This window comes from Phyllobates terribilis, unplaced genomic scaffold (genome assembly GCF_046119375.1).
Source record: "Phyllobates terribilis strain yellow unplaced genomic scaffold, ASM4611937v1 Scaffold_1__5_contigs__length_1240528914, whole genome shotgun sequence".
NCBI lineage: Eukaryota > Metazoa > Chordata > Amphibia > Anura > Dendrobatidae > Phyllobates > Phyllobates terribilis.
The window spans coordinates 256,480,487-256,502,911 of NW_027362761.1; the positions used below are offsets into that span (position 1 = coordinate 256,480,487).

The 22,425-nt window shown below is 48.0% G+C and overlaps 1 protein-coding gene across 14 annotated transcripts in view; it reads right to left on the bottom strand.

The window, feature by feature from the left end:
- Positions 1-10,321: 10,321 nt before the first annotated feature.
- LOC141256953 (cytosolic phospholipase A2 gamma-like) overlaps positions 10,322-22,425 on the bottom strand; it is a 207,619-nt gene continuing 195,515 nt past the window's right edge. For all 14 annotated transcript variants that reach the window (XM_073671208.1, XM_073671211.1, XM_073671210.1 and 11 more), the window contains 2 exons: positions 11,537-11,711; positions 10,322-10,716 (listed from right to left, as the gene is read on the bottom strand). In XM_073671208.1, the coding sequence (XP_073527309.1) occupies positions 10,553-10,716; positions 11,537-11,711 (339 nt within the window). In that variant the 3' untranslated portion in view covers positions 10,322-10,552. The remainder of the gene's footprint in view (positions 10,717-11,536; positions 11,712-22,425) is intronic.

Genomic DNA, 22,425 nt, shown 5'->3' on the forward strand with positions numbered 1-22,425 from the left:
CTCGGGCCATGGACCCGGTGGCACCCAAGCTCCCTTGCTCTCTGACCTGTTCCACGAAGTCTCCCGTCAGAGATCCCAACAGGAATCCATCCTGAACCACCTGCGTAATGTCAACTCCCGCCTGGACACACTGACTGCTCCACCTGGACCTGCCTCCAGTCGTACGACTCACGCCCCAGCAGCACCGCTGCCCATCAATGCCATGGTACCCGGTCCGGGTCCCCGGCTCTCTGCACCGCCTCGTTTTGGTGGAGATCCCGCCTTGGCTCGAAGCTTCATTAACCAGTGCACCCTACACTTTGAACTCTTGGCACATCACTTTACCACCGACCGGGCCAAAGTGGCCTTCATCATGTCCCATCTCACTGGGGAAACACTGGCTTGGCTAAATCCCCTGTGGGAGAGAGGGGATCCCCTGGTATCCGGAAAGTCTTCGATGAACCGGGACGAATGACCTCGTCAGCCTCCTCTCTGCTACGTCTCCGCCAAGGGAGTCTCACCGTAGGCCAATATGCCATACGGTTCCGTACCCTCGCTTCTGAGCTTGCCTGGGATAACGAGGCCCTGCTGTCCGTCTTCTGGGAGGGTCTTTCCGGTTGGATTAAAGATGAACTTGCCGGTCGGGATATCCCTACCACCCTGGACGACCTGGTGTCACTTGCTTCCCGGATGGACATCCGGTTCCAGGAACGTACCAAGGAAACCACCCATGAGAGAAGGTTTCCCCGCCTTGCTCCTAACTTCCAGAGACCTGTCTCTTCTTCAGTCACTCCCCGGGCACACTCACCCGAGCCCATGCAGGTCGACCAGACCAAGTTGGTCAAATCCCGCCAGGAGTCACGCCGGGCCGAGGGGAGCTGTTTCTATTGTGGCAGCAAGGAGCACCTGATCCGTTCCTGCCCAGAGAGGCCGGGAAACGCCGGTGTCTAGGATCGCTCGGAGAGGTCGTCCTAGACAAAAGTAAGTCCTCTCCCTCCCTGACTTTGTCTGTCTCTTTCTCCTGGGGAGAGGATCGGAACTTTGAAATCGCCCACCTGGACTCTGGAGCTGCTGGGAACCTCATCTCCCAGTCCTTGGTAGAGAGATACCGTATTCCCACCAAGCCTCTCACTGAACCTTTGTCAGTTGCCTCCGTGGATGGTAGACTCCTTCCAGTGCCCATCCTGCTCGTCACTGAACCCTTAACTCTGTAGGTGGGAATGCTGCACTCAGAGAAGATCTCCTTCCATGTGCTATCCGGACTCTCTCACTCCCTGTGGCTAGGTCTACCTTGGCTCCAGACACATGAACCCGTATTGAACTGGCGATCCGGTGAAGTACTCCGGTGGGGTCCAGACTGCCATAAGACCTGCCTGGTTCCGGTCCGCCCAGCTCACCCTCCGCCTACTCCAGCTAATCTACCCGGTCTCCCGGCTCCATACTGGCCCTATGCGGACGTCTTCGGCAAAAAGGAAGCAGAGACGTTGCCACCCCATAGGCCATATGACTGCCCGATCGACCTGGTACCTGGCGCCACTCCTCCCCGTGGGCGTATCTACCCGTGGTCTGCGGCCGAAACCCGGGCCATGTCTGAATACATTGAAGAAAATGTGGCTAGGGGATTTATCTGAAAATCTACCTCCCCGGCTGGAGCCGGATTCTTCTTTGTCAAAAAGAAAGACGGCTCGCTACGTCCCTGTATTGACTACAGAGGACTCAATCTAATCACTGTAAAAAACAAATACCCCCTGCCGCTCATCTCCGAATTGTTTGACCGTCTCAAGGGCGCCAGGATCTTCTCCAAGCTGGATCTACGAGGAGCATATAACCTGGTCCGTATCCGTCAAGGAGACGAGTGGAAGACAGCATTCAATACCCGGGACGGTCACTATGAGTACCTTGTGATGCCCTTTGGTCTCTGTAATGCCCCCGCTGTCTTTCAATAGCTGGTCAACGACATCTTCCGTGACCTCCTGTACTCCTGCGTAGTGGTATACCTGGACGATATCTTGGTCTTCTCTCCGGATCTCCCCACACACCGGAGGGATGTTCGTCAGGTCCTTCTTAGGCTTCGGCAGAACCACCTCTATGCCAAATACGAGAAGTGCCTCTTCGACCAGACCTCCCTTCCATTCTTGGGCTATGTTATCTCCCAGACAGGTCTGCAAATGGATCCCGAGAAGCTCTCTACCGTCCTAAAATGGCCCCGTCCAGAGGGATTGAAGACGATACAGCGATTCCTCGGCTTCGCCAATTACCATCGTCTTTTCATCCCACACTTCTCGTCCCGGACTGCTCCCATATCTGCGCTTACCCGTAAGGGGGAAAATCCCAAGGTATGGTTGCCTGAAGCCGAGGAGGCCTTCCTTTCCTTAAAGAGAGCCTTCGCCTCTGCCCCCGTCCTGCACCGTCCGGACTGCAATAAACAATTCTACCTGGAGGTTGATGCCTCCTCCTCCGGAGCCGGAGCGGTACTCACCCAAAAATCTTCTACCGGGAAAATGGTAACCTGCGGCTTCTTCTCCAAAATCTTCTCCTCGTCTGAGCGCAACTACTCCATAGGAGACCGTGAATTGCTAGCCGTCAAATTGGCACTGGGGGAGTGGCGCTATCTGCTTGAAGGGGCTCTTTACCCGGTGATCATCTACACGGATCACAAAAACCTGGCATATCTCCAAAATGCCCAGAGACTTAATCCTCGCCAGGCCCGGTGGTCGTTGTTTTTTGCCCGCTTCGACTTCATACTTCATTTCCGCCTGGCGGACAAGAAAGTCAAAGCTGATGCTTTGTCCCGGTCCTTCCTGTCCTCCGATCAAGAGGAGGAGCCTACGCACATCATTGACCCCTCCAAGGTGATGAATGTGGCCCCCTTGGATCTGACTCGTCTTCCACCCGGTAAGACGTTTGTAGCAGTACCAGATCGGGAGAGGGTTCTGCGCTGGGGACATTCTTCTAAACGAGCTGGCCATGCTGGCCAAAAAAAGACCTTCCAGCTCATTACCCGGCATTACTGGTGGCCTACCCTGCGTAAGGACGTTGTACACTTCGTCGTGGCCTGTTCATCCTGTGCCCGTAACAAAGTTCCCAGACATCTACCAGCTGGCCATCTCCTGCCCCTTCCCGTACCTGCTGCTCCATGGCAGCACATTGCTATGGACTTTATCACCGATCTTCCTGTTTCTGCCAGTTGTACAGTCATTTGGGTGGTCGCTGACCGCTTTTCTAAAATGGCCCACTTCATTCCCCTGCCTGGTCTCCCATCTGCACCCAAGCTGGCTAAAGACTTTATCCGCCACATCTTCCGTCTCCATGGCCTACCCCTCCACATCGTGTCGGATCGTGGGGTTCAGTTCACCTCACGCTTCTGGAGAGCCACATTTAAGCTGCTAGACGTCACCCTGGATTTCTCCTCCGCTTACTACCCACAGTCCAATGGTCAAGTGGAGCGGATCAATCAGATCCTGACCAGCTACCTCCGGCACTTCGTTAATGCCCACCATTCGGATTGGGTGGATCTCCTATCATGGGCCAAATTCTCTTATAATAACCATGAGAGCGAATCCTTTTCCAAATCCCCGTTCTTTATAGTCAGTGGCCAACATCCCCGGATTCCAGTTTCTATCTCCGCTTCTGTGGACAACCCTGCCGCGGAGTCTCTTGTCAACGAATTTTCTACTATTTGGGAGAGTACCAGGTCCGCTCTTCTTCTGTCCTCCGAGCGGATGAAGAGATATGCTGATAAGAGACGTCTGGATCCGCCTCAATTCCATCCGGGAGACAAGGTTTGGCTCTCTTCCAAACATGTGCGGCTCAAAGTACCCTCCTACAAGTTGGGCCCTCGATTCATCGGACCCTTCGAAGTCCTCAGGCAAATTAACCCAGTGGCCTACAAATTAAAACTCCTGGCCACCCTACGCATTCCCAACTTCTTCCACGTATCCCTCCTCAAACCCGTTGTCCTTAACACTTTTTCCGACAATCCAGGTACTCCTCCTACTCCGGTTTCTGCTGAGGACGTCTTTGAAGTGGAGAGTATCCTGGCCACCAAGAGGGTAAGAGGGAGAACCTTTTTCCTGGTGGATTGAAAGGGGTTTGGTCCTGAGGAAAGAACTTGGGAACCCAGGGAGGACATCAACGCTCCGCTTCTGGCCTAAAAAAGGGGGGCCTAAAGGGGGGAGTACTGTAGCATCGGCGTCTCTGCCTCCTGCTAGGCAGAGACGCCGTCCCTCTCACCTTCCTGTTCAGCGCATGGCGTCCTCCAGCGCTCTTTCCCTCGCTGCTGCCGGCGCGCGCTCCTTCCCGGGCACTGTGCTTAGGGCGCGCGTGCGCTCCCCCTCTCTTAAAGGGACCGCGCGCGTCGTCCTAAGGAGTCCCCGGCCAATAGCCGGAGGACTTCCCATATATAAGGCACCTCCTCCAAAATGGAGGTGCCCGAGCAAAGTTGTTGCAAAGCATACTCACCACTGCTTCAGCCCTCAGGTCCCGTTGCCAGCCTGACTACCAGTCCTGTCTGCCTGCTTGTCTTCTCTTCAGCCCGACAGTCTGTCTCCTGCATCCACCAGTCTGTCTATGGGCAAGTCCACCTGCGGACCAGGAAGCACCTGCCAGTTACCAGCCTGCTACCTGCCGTACCTGCTAGCCCGCTCACCTGCTACCCGCCTGCTAGCCTACCTGGAGGCTCCGCCGTCACTTGCCGTGACCACCTGCCTGCCAGCCAAGAGACTCTTACCCGCTCAGCCGTCACTTGCCGTAACCGCCTGCCTGCCAGCCAAGAGACTCTTACCCGCTCAGCCGTCACTTGCCGTGACCGCCTACCTGCCAGCCAAGAGACTCTTACCCGCTCAGCCATCACTTGCCGTGATCACCTGCCTGCCAGCCAAGAGACTCTTACCTGCTTTTCCGTCACTTCCCGTGACCACCCGCCTACTCACCCAGAGACTACCTGCCTGTTGTGTCCACCCGCTACTGCGGTCAGTCCCAGCTACCTGACCTGTGGGAGCCACCTGCTCCTCGGGGTCCCTCCTTGTTCCAAGGCGCAGAGGTTCCACCACCCGGCCCCGTTACTGGAAGCTATGCATGTCCATGCCATCACACCGCCTCCATCATGTTTTACAGAGGATGTGGTGTTATTTGGATCATGAGCTGTTCCAAGCCTTCTCCATACTTCCTTCTCCCCATCATTCTGGTACAGATTGAACTTAATTTCATCTGTCCAAAGAATGCTTTTCCAGAATGTGGTTGGCTTTTTTAGATTTTTTTGGGCAAAGTCTAATCTGGCCTTTCTATTTTTAACGCTGATTAATGGTTTGCACCTTTTGGTGAACCCTCTGTATTTGCTCTCATAAAGTCTTCTCTTTATGGTAGACTTAGATACTGAGGCATCTACTTCCTGAAGAGTGTTCTTCATTTGGGTGGATGTTGTGATGGGGTTTTTCTTCAACATTGAATCGATTCTGAGATCATCCACCACTGTTTTCATCCGTGGACGTCTACACCTTTTTGAATTCTCAAGCTCACCACTGTGCTCTTTTTTTGCAGAATGTATAAAACTGTTGACTTGACCACTCCTAACATTCCTGCTATCTCTCGGATTTATTTCTTCTTTTTTTCAGCCTAATTATGGTCTGCTCCACTTCCATTGAAAGCTCCTTTGATCGCATGTTGTGAGTTCACAGCTACTGTTTTCAAATTCAGAAGCAACAACTGGAATCAGCTCCAGACCTTTTACCAGCTTAATCGATGATGGAGTAATGAGGTAAAAGACCATACAGCCCATTAAAGAGCTTTTGAGATAATTGTTCAATTACTTTTGGTCCATTGAAAAAGAAGCAGCTACATATTAAAAAGCTGTAATTCCTAAACCCTTACTCCAATTAGGATGTGAATACCCTTAAATTAAACCTGCACTTTAAGCCCATATTGATCATATAAGTGTATCTTAAATGTGTTTTGTCAAGCAGCTACAATGCCAAAACTTGTGTTACTGTAAAAACATTTCTGGACTTAACTGTATATTTTTTTTTAATATAGACTGTATACAAACCTATATCTGTTAAAACTCTAAATCCAACTAAAATCAGTGACTGACCTACAAATAGCCTGCACATATGTACCCCACATATAGCCTTGCTCCCCCCATATGTACCTCCATAGATGGCCTACACCTACACCCAATGTACTCCTGTTCACTAATTACCTGCTGTTTCCAGCCTGGGAAAACATGTCACTTGCAATCTCTAGCATCGCTCTGCTCATAAGAGTCACATTGGCATGATGTCATCACAGGTCTTTCACCTCTATCACCTCTTCATCTCTATGTTCAGAGCTTGAGCTATTTTTTTTAATAAATTAACCCTTCTTTACTCTTCTCCACAACTTTATCCTTGACATGTTTGGTGAGTTCCTTGGTTTTCATGATGTGTTTTGATCCCTAATGTTCTCAAACAAACCTCTGAGGCTTTCACAGAACAGCTGTAGTTATACTGAAGCACAGGTGGACTCAATTTACTAATTATGTAACTTCTGGAGGATTTTATTTAGTGGTATCAGACAACAGGGGGTTGAATACAAATATCATGCCTCGGGATTCGATCCGGCGGTCCTGTGCTCTTCTGTTAGAGTCTGTCTGCTGAACCGAGCAGGTTCTGTCGCTTTCTGGGTACTGATTACCTTTTGCCTTTGTCCATTCCTTTTGGACAGCAGGTGTTTTTCATTTGTTATCTAGCCTGTCCAGGGGCGGACACCAACAGTCATGGACACCTGTGCAGGATTTGTGTCTGGGCCCCCCACCATCAAGCCCCACCCATGTAAACACACGCACATTTACATGTATATTCACAATAAGCACAATATTATAAAAATCACACATGCCCATTTACACATTACATATGCATGTACATAGTAAATGCATTCAATAAAGCCTTTAGCTGGCCCCTGGCTGCTCTGACAACCCATTGCAAATGTTACTTGTCCTATTGAACACTCTGGACACCATTTGCAGTGATACTATCACATGGCAACACTTTGCAGCTTGATAGATGACATGTCATTGTGCGCCAGGGAAATGATGAGTCTCCTGTAGTTCTGCTGCTCCTGAAGCCAGTCTGCCATCTGCTGTGATCCTGAACAGTGCACCCCCAAGGACAGAAATACATAACTACAGGATCTGACAATTATTGATAGGGCTACTATGAATGTGACTCTAAGTAAGAGGGCAAACAGAGCACTGCATGTAGAGCAAATTATTAAAAGGGGTTATCTGGGACTATTTTTTTCTATGGCTCCTAGGCACTTATAAACAGGCAAATTCTAACTACCTGCATGTTCTGCCATTTGCCGATCTCTCAGAGCTCAGAATGGTCATGGCATGCTCCTGCTGGTGATTCTCCTGCTTCCTGTGACATCACATCAACAGATCAGTTCCTTCTCTTCCGCTCTGCTGTATTGACAGGGCTCACTGCCAAGATCAATTTGATTGACAGCTGATTCCCAGCAGTAGGCAGCAGGTAGCCAGCTTTCGTTCAGCATGATGTTAGCAGTGACACCCTGTCACTACAGCAGAGCGGAAGAGAAGGAAAATTAGTCTGATAACAGCTTTAATGGGACACCATATATTGATGCACAGTACATGGTTAAGTCTCTGGCTTGGAAATGAATCATTATCTATGGGATTGCAAGAAACAGGAAAGTTCTTGACTCTATTTTCTCCAATAGTGCTACAGACAATGAATGGAGCGGAGACGGAACTTACAGACCTCCATTCTAATAAAAATAGTGCTCTGTAAGGTCTATTTCCAATGTCTCCTACTCAGGCTTCATGAGACTCCACCAGCCAGCTGGAAGTTATCACATACTCAGGAGAGACAGGATAACTTACTATTATAAATGAAACCCATTAAAGGGGTTGTTTGGTCATTTGATATTTATTATTTTTTAGGATAGATCATTAATATCATATTTGCCAGGGGCAGACACCCTGCAGTTCCCCTGATCAGCAATTATGTGCTCTGATGACATCTAGGTGTAAACACATGGAGAAAAGCTGCATGGCTCAGTTCCATTCAATGTGTAGTGGCCACTGCTGGGATCCGCAGATCAACTTCTATTCTATATTTGCCAGTAGAACTTGTAGGAATTGTTCACTTGTACTCGGCAGAAGTCACTACACATTCAAAGGAGATGTGCAGTGCGCTTCCATGTCATATGCTTACATCCGGCCACTGGTGGAGATGTGACAGCTGATTGATGTGGGTGCCAGATCCTCACCCATCTGATATTAATGAAATTCCCTATGGATAGCAGAAAACCTATGGATAGCAGATATTTACCTTTAGGGCACAGTTTGACAACAGTATCAATCGGACTGCAGTGTACGGACTGGCCGGCGGCTATCCCGAGTTGAGTGTGACAGCTTCATAGAAATACATGAAACTGTCACACTCGGATCAGGAGAGCTGCTGGCCAGTCCATGCATTGCAGTCTGATCTTGGTCTGATATATACAGCTGTCTGACTGCGCTCTAATACCTACTGATAAACTCACTACAGTAACTCCATACATAAATTAGGGGGCTTTAGATTTTCTGAGTCTAGTGCAAGACAAAATTGACATACAGTAGTTGCCTTTTGTTAATGAGCAAGTATATAGCTCAGTATAATACAGTATATATTGATACGTACTGCACAAAGATGGAATATTCTCATATAAAATAGACACCCATGCACTATATATGTGTACATACTATACATAATTATATATAATATCTGAAGCAATACAAATGCTGCACTGAAAGAAGGCTGGGGTCAGGGCCCACTTTGCACCTGGATTTATTACAGCAGTAATGACAAGATGGGTCTGGGGTCAGTGATAACAAGCAGTGAAATAGTGACCGAGTCCCGATGCTATCTGATCGGTGCAGGATAAGGTTTCTCAGCCACTGACAGCACCGACCCAACGAGCACCGAGCACAGTCACTAAATCACTGCTGTCATCAGGGACAGCCCTGCCTCCTGTCACTGCTGCTCTGAAGAATCTGACCCGCAGCAGTTACAACTCCCGGCCATCCCTCACTTGGGCTCTGAGGAAAAGAGGACACAATGGCAGCTGGAGGAGACACAGGATGGATGTAGGAGCTACATGGGAGATTCAACTAGCAGAGAGGAGGAAGCAACTATCTGCACTGGGATGCCGCCGCTCTGTAAGTTTCTGCCAAATGTACACTGCCTAGCCACGCCCCTGCACACTTGACTGAAGAGATGCTGTGCGTCTCTTGTATCATAGACCCTGCGGCAGCATCAGCAAGGGGTCATTAAGGGGGCCCGTAACAGCGTTTTTTGTTGAGTACCGGCCACCATCAGTCTGCAAATGAATCAGGTACAAGCCCCTTTCTCTCCTCTTAGTCTTGAAGTTGCTGTCAGCTCTATGACAGAACAAGGTGTTTTAGCAGCTTATTGGGCCCCCTCCACTTTGGGGCCCTGATGCAGCTGCACCGGCGGTATGTAAGACCCTTAGCCTGTCCTATCACATTGCTGGTGCTGCTATTTAAACCTTCCTCCTGCTGGTATTCTCTGCTGGTGATAGTCTTCAGTGGATTCTGCTTGGAGTTCTAGTCCTACTTCTGAGTATCTAGGCCAGCCAGATAAGTGTATTGCTGGGGTTTCTTTCTTATGCTGCACTCTCTCTCATTTCCTTAGGAGGTACGTGATACTCTCGACAGCCTTTCAGGGAGCCAGGTCCGAGTTGTCTTCTCTAGTTTTACCTTCAGGGTTTATCCAGGTTTCGCTGGTGCCGCTAGGGCTGCATTACTGGATATTATAGTCTGTAGGAACCGGATGGGGTTTGTGCAGTTTTTTCAAAGTTAGATTCATTACCCCCATGTTTACTACCATGTGTGCATAACACAAATGCATGTCACAATTTTCAGATTTATATTTTTAAAATAATTAGAAAACCATATATCATTTCCTTTTACACTTCACAAATACTTGCTACTTTGTGTTGGTATATCACAAAAAATTCTAATAAAATACATTTAAGTTTGTGAATGTAACATGAAAAAATGTGGAAAAGTTCACGGGGTAGTAATACTTTTTCAAGGCACTGTATATGCATGGACCTGCAGGAGAACTGAAGACTGGAGTGGAGGACCAGTGAAGCGGTGGCATTAGGAGTCAAGTGATGACTTAGGTAGTGGAAGAATAAGTTTTTTTTTTTTTAATATACTGTATTTAAAACATTCCCTAGAATATTTTTACTGGCAGAAATCAGCTGACTGCTCACCCTCAATTATCTATCCCTTCAATACTACATTTGGAAGTAGCAGAAAAATTAAAGATAACTAAACTTTTTACTTTAAATTTCCGTATAATATATTTATTTTATATGCTATATTATAATTTCATTACATTTCATTATTATAACAAACTGAAGGAGCGAAAGTAAAGATTTTCTGGCAAGGGAAAAAACAAAAAAGGAGCACACAAAGTTACAAGAAAAGGCTATTGTAGGTGTTTGATGCTTGTCAGAGCTTGCAGGCAAATCTACAAAACCCCTGAAGGTTAAAGAAAGACAGATTTCAGATAGATGATTTACACTTTAGAAGTTGCTGAAATTTTTCTACGATCCGATCTCTATTCAGCTCAACATTTAATTTTGATATCTTCAAAAGTTCTTGAAGTTGAGATTCATCATAGCAAATATTGGCGGTAGCATATTTCTTCCTTAATGCATGCACTTCCCCTGAAAAACAAAGTTAAAGTAAATGATACATTTTCTAGTGGATGACTGTTTTGCGTTACATGGCTGTGTTATTTACCAACATGGCTACTAGAAGCAGACAAATATCAGTTTTATCCTGCTGAACTGTGATCTAAGGGGTAACGTTTCTCCTTGTGGAGAGTGACATGCTTGGAATGCCAATGTGAGGAAGCTTATAAGCCATGTGATGCTCCTCTGGGAAATTAAATATGCAAATTGCCTTGTCAGAGAGGAAGAAGACAAGAACTATAGTGCCACCTATTGGAAGTAGCAATCCTAAAAGTCAATATCAACCCTTTAACAAGCCTTCCCATGAACATTGGATAAAAGCCAACCCAGAATCTCAATTTTCAGACATGGTGCTTCAGGGTGTTGCCCTTCGACAGTGCAAAGTTTGAGATTTGATTTGGCTATATGAGAGGTTTTGACTGGGATTTAAGGTTTCCCTTTGTGGAGAGTAACATGCCTGGGCGATAAATGGTAGTTGCAAGCCTGTTGAAGTAAATTGATTTTACACTTTGATTCGGATTACAGTCTTACAACAAAGGAGCTCACTGCTGGGCAGATGACAAGGCACAGACTCGTGATGAGTCTTCAGTTCAATAAGTTGTGTGAATATATGATGCTTTGCCCTTTCTAGGGCACTACTATTTTTTGGGGGGAGGGTGGGTGGGGAGAGAAGGTTGAAGGAAAAAAAATGCTCTTAGCAATTCATGACAAAATGCTAAAGCGTAGATGAGATACCACATTGTGGTAGTAAATACCACATTAGGCCTTTAACAGACATAGCGGCAAAACCAACCTTCACTGCTTTGGTTGTTGAAAAGAGGAAAATGCATCACATCAGGAGTCACTTTGCCATCTCCTTCGAATACATAGCAACTTTGAGATGGCACTTCAGATTCTCTATCTTCTACGTCAATGTTAGCAAAGGGGATTCCATTTATTTTGCAATATTCTTCTGTGGCTTTCAGCGTCTGAAAGGAAGAATAAAATAGATCAGAAAAAAAATCAAGCCACATACATGAATATAACATATTAATACATGTAGAGCACATCTCTGGTCAGTATTGATTTCACATTCCCTATAAATATATACTGTATATTGCAAATGGGCTCATAACTTTTAATAAAATGATTCAATTACTTTGATTAATTGCCTTGGCGCTCAGAGAAAAATAATGGTAGAAACTGATAAGCTTTTAAATCTGTACAAAAGATCCGCATTTCACATCTGTAGTGTGCAAGATAGTGACTACATCTTTGGATTAAAATATAGACTGCAATTTAGGAAATGTACAATATACCGTATATACTCGAGTATAAGCCAACCTGAATGTAAGCTGAGGCACCTAATTTTACCACAAAAAAAACAGGGAAAACTTATTGACTCGAGTATAAGCCTAGGGTGGGAAATACCGCAGCTACTGGTAAAATTCCTCATCCTGGTAAGCATTGCCCTCTCATCCCCAAACCTGGTATGCATGGCCCCCTCATCCCCAATGCTGGTATGCATTGCCCCCTCATCCCCAATCCTGGTATGCATTGCCCCCTCATTCCCAATCCTGGTATGCATGGCCCCCTCATCCCCAATCCTGGTATACATGGCCCCCTCATCCCCAATTCTAGTATGCATTGCCCCATCATTCCAATCCTGTTATACATGGCCCCCTCATGCCTAATCCTGGTATGCATTGCCACCTCATCCCCCATACTGGTATACATGGCCACCTCATCCCCAATCCTGGTATACATGGCCCCCTCATCCCCAATCCTGGTATGCATGGCCCCCTCATCCCCAATCCTGGTATGCATGGCCCCCTATCCTGGTATACATGGCCCCCCGTCACTGCACACATGAAAAAAATAAACACTTCTACTCACTTTCCTCCCCTCTGCTCCAGCTCTGAGTCCTGTTCTGTCAGCAGCTGATCTCAGCATCTGAGCAGCGCATGACGTCACTGCTATGCGCCCTCAGACGCTGAGGTGAGCTGCGGGGATATTCACTCCTCTCCATGCTGGGACTATGGGCATGGAGAGGAGTGAATATTAATTTTCTTTAATAGCAAGAAGTGTCAGCAGCAGCATCCTGTGTGCCCGATACTGAAGATATTGAATATACACTCTTCTTCACACCCATGAGAGTGGAGAAGAGTGAATATTCATACTCTAATAGAAGGCACAGAGGATCGCTGAGCTGCAGCAGGAAGCCGGCGGCTGCAACTGATACTGCGCGCGCTAATAAAGAATATGAATATGGGCGTGGAGAGGAGTGAATATTCATTTTCTTTAGCAGCAGGCACACGTGGTAGCTGCAGCAGCCGGCTACTGTCTGCGCACCACCCTCCACAGCTGGAATGTAAGTATATACTCGAGTATAAGCCGAGGGGGGCTTTTTCAGCATAAAAAAAATTGCTGAAAAAGTTGGCTTATACATGAGTGTGACGATACAGCCTTAAATCTTAATAAGCCAGACGATTAGATTTGTTAAGTCAAGAGAAATGCACTATTGTGTTGACTTATAAATGTATTTGTATTTCTCTTGCTGATCAAAAAAAGTCATAATATTTGTAGAACCCTGAATGCTGACTTCTATTCGTTTGGAAACAATCATGTTTACTATGCTAATGACAAATTGTACTAAAAGTCAGAAAAAGTCAGATAGATGTGTATTTACAATAGCCCCTGTGATACCAACTATGTAAATTGATCAGCTCAAACAATGAGACCTGGTGAGCCATGCACCTTTACCTCTTACCTGTGACTGTTGACCTTACACAGATGTAAATATAAACAGGGATGTCTGTAGTGCTGCACGCAGAATCAGAAAGATTTTACAAGGAGAATGAGAGACATCCTTAAGGAAAGTAGATGGATAGCATGGCATCCAAAGAGGCACAAATTTGGATTCTACATGATTCCGGTCTAAGGGTATGGCCCTGACTGGAAAGAGACAGATCTGCTCCATTAGTCATCAGGGAGACCATGGATACATTTTGGGGACACCAGGTTGGGACGAAGAAGTCACCTGGCCTCATGGATATGTGGTTTGGGGATGCCAGGAGGGACCCACCAGTCGCCTGGAACTCATGGAGACATTCGGAGAAGCTAGATTGGGACCCACCAGTCATCTGGCCCCATGGAAACTCCTGGTCTTGTACCTCAATGAACTGCTAGCTTCCTAAGCCTGCTGCTACCTCCTCTCTGTGGGGACCTGCCAAAAGTGAGGGGCCACTGGTTGAGGTAGTCGGCCCTGGAAGTCTCCAAAGTCGCAGCTGTTCTATCCCAGGCGGGCGGAGAAGGAAGGGTGAGACTGTGTAATGTAGTACCATCTTGGGTATTTGCTGGGACTTTTCTATGTGTTTATCGTCCGCTTCGTGGTTCAATAAAGTAGTGTTAGACTGTTTTACCCTCATCCTGTGTAGTCTGAGTAGCGTTACGCCCATGGAAGACCCCGAGTCTTCACAATGAGTATATACGGTACATAATATATTAACAAACTTACTTATGTAGATTCATTCTACATGTAAATTTGGAAAAGGATGCTCAAAGGTGTGCTTACACGGCTTGAAGTTTACATAATTGTTTTACAACTTTTTCTGGACCAAATAAAGAATTGGGGCAGTAACATGAAATATAGAGTGGGCCATTCTCATTCCACAAAGTTATGGCTTAATGCTAGAATATGACTTCACTTCATGATCAAAGGGTGTCCGACCTCTGGGATCCCCACCGATCACCTGAATAAAGGGGCTGGAATGCACATTCAGTGCTGCACATCATTAACACTCTTTCCATTAACTGTGCTCCTAGCCACTCACTCTGGGGACTTGAACTGTATTAATGCTTTGGCCCCTTTAATATTAAATATACTGTAGCTATGCCGTATATAAGATTGTTGGTAGTTACAGATGCAAAAGCAAGTTGGCCATCAATCTGAGCAAGGCTCACCTGGAGATGTGGACTCGATTGCTGCAGGTCAGGTGAAAACACAGACAGAGGGTGACTGTACAGCAGGCTAAACTTGCCAGATGGCGTGTTGAACAGTGAGGACCAGAAAAGCAGACAGACAAGCAGAGCAGGATACATCAAATGACAAAGCCACGGGTTTAGACAGACAGTAACTGAAGATGTATAATCATTCCCGTTATGACTGTAACGTTTGTAATGTGAAATACTGGTTTGAGCAGCATGAATCAGCTGACAGGTTCCTTTTAAAAAGGCCTGTGGGTAATGGGTTTCTTATGTTACTAGGCTAACTCCAGTTACTTTGAAGTGGGGCACAGCAAAGAGAAGTGGCCATAGGAGAATAGAGCAGAGCCCTGCCCTTGAGCCAAGACAGGTACGGAACAAGTATGATCATAATAGCCATACACAACTACTGGTTATGGAACTCAGACTACTCCTTCTTCGTCACACAGCTGGATTTCCATCCATGGATGGATTTCCATCCATGATTATGTGTTGAGACAACGGGCTTATGCTTCCAGTTATCTGCTTGTGTGCCAACTCAACTCCTACCTAGGCAAGTTGCTGGTTGCACAGTTACTGATACTACTTAGTGAACTTTGGTGTTCAGAAGGTAGTGGATTCCACTTTGAGCTCCAAAGTGTACTCCACTCCTGGAGCAGCAATTATGGACAGGGACAGTACTAATCTTTCAAGTCCCACTGTGTGAATGATTTAAATGCTGCCGCCCAATTTGCTTCATCGCAACGTACTGCAGTTCAATGCTGCATAGGTTGGAATGTCTGCAAGAGCAATGTAAAGCAGTGACAGATCATATCATGCAGCAGGCAAATTGAATGAAATCCACTATTAGCAACTGACGAAGCCAAAGTAACCCAGGATCCAAAGGGGCAACTGAATTTGTCATTAGGGATAACTGTGGCATTACCAATGTCATTTCCTTCATTCATTTATCTAAAAGAAAACACAAAGATGCAATAGGGGATGGAGAGAGAACATCAATTTCTACATGTTCATCACTGTACTGAGCCTGTTGGGGACTCAAAATCAATGTTAAATGAAACAGGATGTGAAGAGGGAGGAAAATAATATGATAAGCAGCAGTTGTATGTGGAGTGGAATACTGAGTTATCTTGGGCACAAGTATGGGATGAGGCGGACAGTGAAATTGATGATGACAACCATCCGTCGCAGGTGGGTGCTTAAAGTGAACCAATGGGGTCCTTAGTTGTTCTGTAGACTATGGCAAGCTGTATGCTCAATTTCTTTTGGGGTGATAAGTGTCATTAGCATCAACCAAAGGAATAACTATTGAATAGTCATGCTTTTAGACAATCACTATAAAAGCAAAAAGGTCACCAAGCAGATACTTGCCAACCAGGGTGTGGACAGGGGTCTCCTGATCAGATGTGCGCAGAGTCATTACTCCCTTTTATGTGCCAGCACTGTGTCTACAACAAATAGCTGATGCAGCAGTAATTACAGTATATATGACATAGACCAGATGTCTATCTTCCACTGCACCAACCTCACACACTTCAGTAAACAGACAACATTGCCTGAACAACCAGGGTCAGTCGTTTCTGGGTTCTGTTCTTTTTCTGGCAGATACCCTGAGCCTCGAACCCATGAACTTCTGAGTCAGAAGATTTGACCAGTGGCAAAAACAGATCTGGTATACCACGGGCATAATGTCATGTCTAGTTTCTAGTGTACTGTCGAAGAACGGCAGATGGTTGTCATACCCAAGAAGAACAGATTGTCCTTGGCAACTATAGAAAACATTACATTTGTGAAAGTGAAAATCTACACTGATTCATGCCAGATTCTAATCTACGATTGATGGCAATATTTAGATCATTGGCCATAACATCTGCATGCCTGTCCATTGTATTCTACACTGTTCTGTTGCTGCCAGTGCCAATGCCCCACATCCAGCTGGGCTATGATATCATCTATACTGTATTGGCAGGGCTGCCAGTGCTGGCCGCACACAGCCAGATATCTTACCCAAGGATATTCTAAATTTATACTGTGCAGCTTCTACCGACACTAGATAGCCATGTATTACCTAATCAGTGTTTTATAGCTATACTATATTGCTGCTGGAGTTGGCAGAGTCTACACTATCAAACATTCATTTTCTGCTCCATCACATTCTAATGTTGTCCATTGTCATAGCTATACTGTAATGTGACTGGGAACCCTGTTCAGAGTCGACATGAAACTGCTCCCACAAAAAGGATAATTTTTGTACAGCTTTTTAAAAGTCATTGTTTCTTCTTTTGATAGCAAACCTGTTTCAGTACTCTAAATAAAGGGATAATTTTTGCACAGCTTAACCCCTTTGTCACATATCATGTACATTTAGGTCATATATTGTGTCCCTGACTTTGATGTGGGCTCGCAAGCCAAGGCCACAACTTTTCCGGCTGATGATGGAGCTCCGTCCGTGACTGTTAACCTGATAAATGCTGCTGTCAATCTCTGACAGCGGCATTTAACACGAGCTGGCAGGGGGAGTGCATCATTTTACGCGCCCATCGGCTTTCTGTTACGGATCCGGATGGTGGAACCTCTGTGCTGCGGTGCAAGGAGGGACCCAGAGGGGCATAACTAGGTATCAACTCGGAGCGACCTAGGTCGTACGGCGGCTAACGACTCTGTGACCAGGGAGGATCCGAGCAGAGGGACCAGGTGCTACTCTGGGGACGATTTTGTAAGGGAGCAGGTGACTCCCACGGTACAGATGGCAGGGACTGACCGGTATTGCAGATGGCACAGCAGGCAGGCTGACGAGTGATCCGGGTGGATGGACTGGCAGACACGGCAGGCGACAGGCGGGAGCCTCTAGGAAGGCTGACAGGGTGGTCACGGCAAGTGACAGGCAGGAGCCTCTAGGTAGGCTGTCAGGTGGTCACGGCTAGTGACGGGCAGGAGACTCCAGGTAGGCTGACAGGTGGTCACGGCAAGTGACAGCAGGAGCCTCTAGGTAGGCATGATAGGTAGCAAGCAGGAGCCTCCAGGTAGGCACGGCAGGTAGCGGGCAGGTGCTTCCAGGTAAGCAGGCGGGCAAAGCCCATAGACAGACTGGCGGACTGGACGGAAGACAGACTGTCGGGCTGGGGAGTAGTCAGGCTGGCGGGCAGGACTAGTAGTCGGGCTAGCAGCGGGACCTGAGGGCTGAAGCAGAGGTAAGTACACTGTGAATCAACTATTGCTCGGGCACCTCCATTTTGGAGGAGGTGCCTTATATATGGGAGGACCTCCGGCAATTGGCCGGGGACTCCTTAGGGCGGCGCGTGCGGCCCCTTTAAGAGGGAGGGAGCGCGCGCGCGCCCTAAGCACAGTGCCCAGGAAGCTGCGCGCGCCGGCAGCAGCAGAAAGAGGAGCGCTGGAGAAAGCCGGGCGGGGAGCGCGGCGGTTAGAGGGACGGCGTCTTTACCTGGCAGGGGGCAGAGACGCCGATGCTACAGTACCCCCCCTTTATGCCCCCTCTTTTTTAGGCCAGAAAGAAATTTTTTAAGGAGAAGCGGGGAATGAATGTTCTCCCTGGGTTCCCAAGTTCTCTCCTCTGGGCCAAACCCCTTCCAATTCACCAGAAAAAAGGTCTTTCCTCTTACCCTCTTGGTGGCCAGAATGTTCTCTACCTCAAAAATGTCCTCAGCAGAAACCGGAGCAGGGGGAGTACCTGGATTGTTGGAAAAAGAATTAAACACAACTGGTTTGAGGAGAGATATGTGGAAGGAATTGGGAATCCGCAAGGTGGCCGGGAGTTTTAACTTGTAGGCCACTGCGTTGATTTGTTTGAGGACTTGAAATGGACCGATGAACCGAGGACCCAACTTATAGGAGGGTATTTTGAGCAGAACATGTTTGGAGGAGAGCCAAACCTTGTCTCCCGGACGGAATTGAGGCGGATCCAGACGTCTCTTGTCAGCATGTCTCTTCACCCGCTCGGAGGACTGAAGAAGTGCGGACCTAGTATTTTCCCAAATGGTGGAAAATTCGCTGACCAGAGACTCCACAGCAGGGTTGTCCACAGAAGCGGAGATGGGAAACGGAATACTGGGATGTAGACCGTAGACTACAAAAGAAGGGGGACTTGGAAGTCGATTCGCTCTCATGGTTGTTGTAGGAGAACTCGGCCCATGGTAGGAGCTCCACCCAATCGGTATGGTGAGCGTTAACAAAGTGCCGGAGGTAGCTGGTAAAGATCTCGTTGATACGCTCCACTTGGCCATTGGACTGTGGATGGTAAGCGGAGGAGAAATCCAGGGTGACATCCAGCAGCTTACACGTAGCTCTCCGGAAGCGAGAGGTGAACTGAGCTCCTCGATCCGACACAATGTGGAGGGGTAGGCCATGGAGACGGAAGATATGAAGGATGAAGTCCTTAGCCAGCTCCGATGCAGACGGGAGACCAGCCAGGGGGATAAATTGGGCCAATTTAGAAAAGCGGTCGGCAACCACCCAAATGACTGTACAACTGGCAGAAACAGGGAGTTCTGTAATAAAGTCCATAGCAATGTGCTGCCACGGGGCAGCAGGTACGGGAAGGGGCAAGAGGTGACCGGCTGGAAGATGTCTGGGAACTTTGTTGCGGGCACAAGACGAACAGGCCGAGACAAAGTCTACCACATCCTTGCGCAGGGTAGGCCACCAGTAATGCCGGGTAATGAGCAGGAAGGTCTTCTTCTGACCGGCGTGGCCGGCTAGTTTAGATGAATGACCCCAGTGAAGAATCTTCTCCCGATCTGAAACCGCTACAAATGTCTTACCGGGTGGGAGACGAGTCAGATCCAAGGGGGCCATACTCATCACTTTGGAGGGGTCGATGATGTGCATAGGCTCCTCCTCTAGATCGGATGACAGGAAGGATCTGGACAAGGCGTCAGCTTTAACATTCTTGTCCGTTGGGTAGTAATGTAGGATAAAGTCGAAGCGAGCGAAGAACAGAGACCATCGAGCCTGACGCGGATTGAGTCTTTGGGAATTCTGAAGATATGCTAGGTTCTTGTGATCAGTATAGATGATCACCGGGTATAGAGCCCCTTCAAGCAGGTAACGCCACTCCTCCAGTGCCAATTTGACGGCTAGCAGTTCTCGGTCTCCTATGGTGTAGTTGCATTCAGATGAGGAGAAGAGTTTGGAGAAGAAGCCGCAGGTTACCATTCTCCCGGATGAAGATTTTTGGGTGAGCACCGCTCCGGCTCGGGAGGAGGAAGCATCAACCTCCAGGAAGAACTGTTTGTCGCCGTCTGGACGGTGCAGCACTGGGGCAGAGGAGAAGGCTTGCTTTAAGGAAAGGAAGGCCTCCTCAGCTTCGGGCGGCCATTCCTTGGGATTTGCTCCCTTACGGGTGAGCGCAGAGATGGGAGCAGTCCGGGAAGAGAAGTGCGGGATGAAGAGACGGTAGTAGTTGGCGAAGCCCAGGAATCGCTGAATCGCCTTCAACCCCTCTGGATGGGGCCACTTTAAGGCAGCAGAGAGCTTCTCGGGGTCCATTCGTAGACCTGTCTGGGAGATAATATAGCCCAGGAACGGAAGGGAGGTCTGCTCAAAGAGGCACTACTCAAATTTGGCATAGAGGTGATTCTGCCTGAGCCTAAGCAGGACCTGACGAACATCTCTCCGGTGTGTGGGAAGGTCCGGAGAGAAGACCAAGATGTCGTCCAGGTACACCACCACGCAGGAATATAGAAGGTCACGGAAGTTGTCATTGACTAATTCTTGGAAGACGGCAGGAGCATTGCAGAGACCGAAGGGCATCACACGGTATTCATAGTGACCGTCCCAGGTATTGAATGCAGTCTTCCACTCATCTCCTTGACGGATCCGGACCAGGTTATACGCCCCACGTAGATCCAGCTTGGAAAAGATCCTAGCACCCTTAAGGCGGTCAAACAACTCGGAGATGAGCGGCAGGGGGTATTTGTTTTTGACCGTAATTTGGTTGAGTCCTCTATAGTCTATACAGGGACGTAGTGAACCATCCTTCTTCTTGACGAAGAAGAATCCGGCTCCAGCCGGGGAGGTAGATTTCTGGATGAATCCCCTAGCCAGATTCTCCTTAACCCTAGAACGCATACCTGGGGCCTCGCAGGCCTGCCCTGTTAATTGTTTTCTATTTTCTGCAAGATTACTTTAGATAGATTTTTGAAACTCTAGGTATTCCTCAGGAATATAGTTGTTTGTCATTTCCAGTTGTTCATTTATTTTTATGTTACAGGCATTTTCGGTATAACAACTCTTTTTTGAAAATACCCATTTTTATGGTCATGCGTTCTAGGGTTAATGTAATCCGACATGGCCCGGGTTTCGGCCGACGACAACGGGTAAATACGCCCACGAGGTGGAGTGGCACCGGGTACCAGGTTGATCGCACAATCATATGGCCTATGAGGTGGCAGTGTCTCTGCTTCCTTTTTGTCGAAGACATCTGCATAGGACCAGTAAGGTGCCGGTAAACCGGGTAGATTAGCCGGGGTGAGTGGCGGACGAACCGGGCGGACCGGGACCAGGCAGGTCTTATGGCAATCCTGCCCCCAACGGAGAACTTCACCGGATTGCCAGTTCAGCACAGGTTCATGTCTCTGAAGCCAGGGTAGACAGAGCAAAAGGGAGTGAGAGAGACCGGAAAGCACATGGAAGGAGATCCTCTCAGAGTGCAGCATTCCCACCTGCAGGGTTATAGGTTCTGTGACGAGCAGGATGGTCACTGGAAGGAGTCTTCCATCCACGGAGGCGACTGCCAATGGCTCAGCCAGAGGTTTGGTGGGAATGTGATATTTCTCTACCAGGGACTGGGAAATGAGGTTCCCAGCAGCTCCGGAATCCAGGTGTGCAATTTCAAAGTAGCGGTTCTCTCCCCAGGAGATAGAGACGGATGAAGTCAAGGATGGAGAGGATTTACTTTTGCCTAGGACGACCTCTCCGAGTGGTCCTAGACTGTGGAGTTTCCCAGTTTCACCGGGCAGGAACGGATCAGGTGCTCCTTACTACCACAGTAGAAACAGCTCCCCTCGGTTCGGCGAGTTTCTAGGGGAGACTTGACCATCTTGGTCTGGTCAATCTGCATAGGTTCGGGCGAGCGTGCCCGGGGAATTGCTGGTTGTGAAACTGGTTTCTGAAAAACAGGAGCAAGACGAGGAAATCTTCTCTTCCGGGCAACCTCCTTGGTACGTTCTTGGAAACGGATGTCAATCCGGGTAGCTAGTGACACCAGGGTCAGGTGTCACTAGGGAAGCTTTAAGAGGGAGGAAGCGCGCGAGCGCCCTAAGCGCAGTGCCCGGGAAGCTGCGTGCGCCGGCAGCAGCAGGAAGAGGAGCGCTGGAGAAAGCCGGGCGGGGAGCGCGGCGGTGAGAGGGACGGCATCCCTGCCTGGCAGGGGGAAGAGACGCCGATGCTACACTTTCCTTTGATGTGATGTGATCGCGGGACACTGATGGCTGACCGATTGCTATGACAGCCCTTGGTCTGCAGAAGACTTCAGTGCTTGTCATGACAATTCTCCTTGCCTCCCTCCCCTTATCCTTCTTTCTTCTTTATGTGCTTCTTCTGCTGTTTGTTCTCCTTCCTGCTTTTTTCTTTATTTTTGTTTCTTCTTTGATAATGTAATTTAATATTTTTGTCTGCACTGCTACTCTCAGCTTAGGCTATGTGCCCACGATGCAGAAATGCTGCATATTTTTTCCGCTTCTCCCTGGCATGAAAAACGCA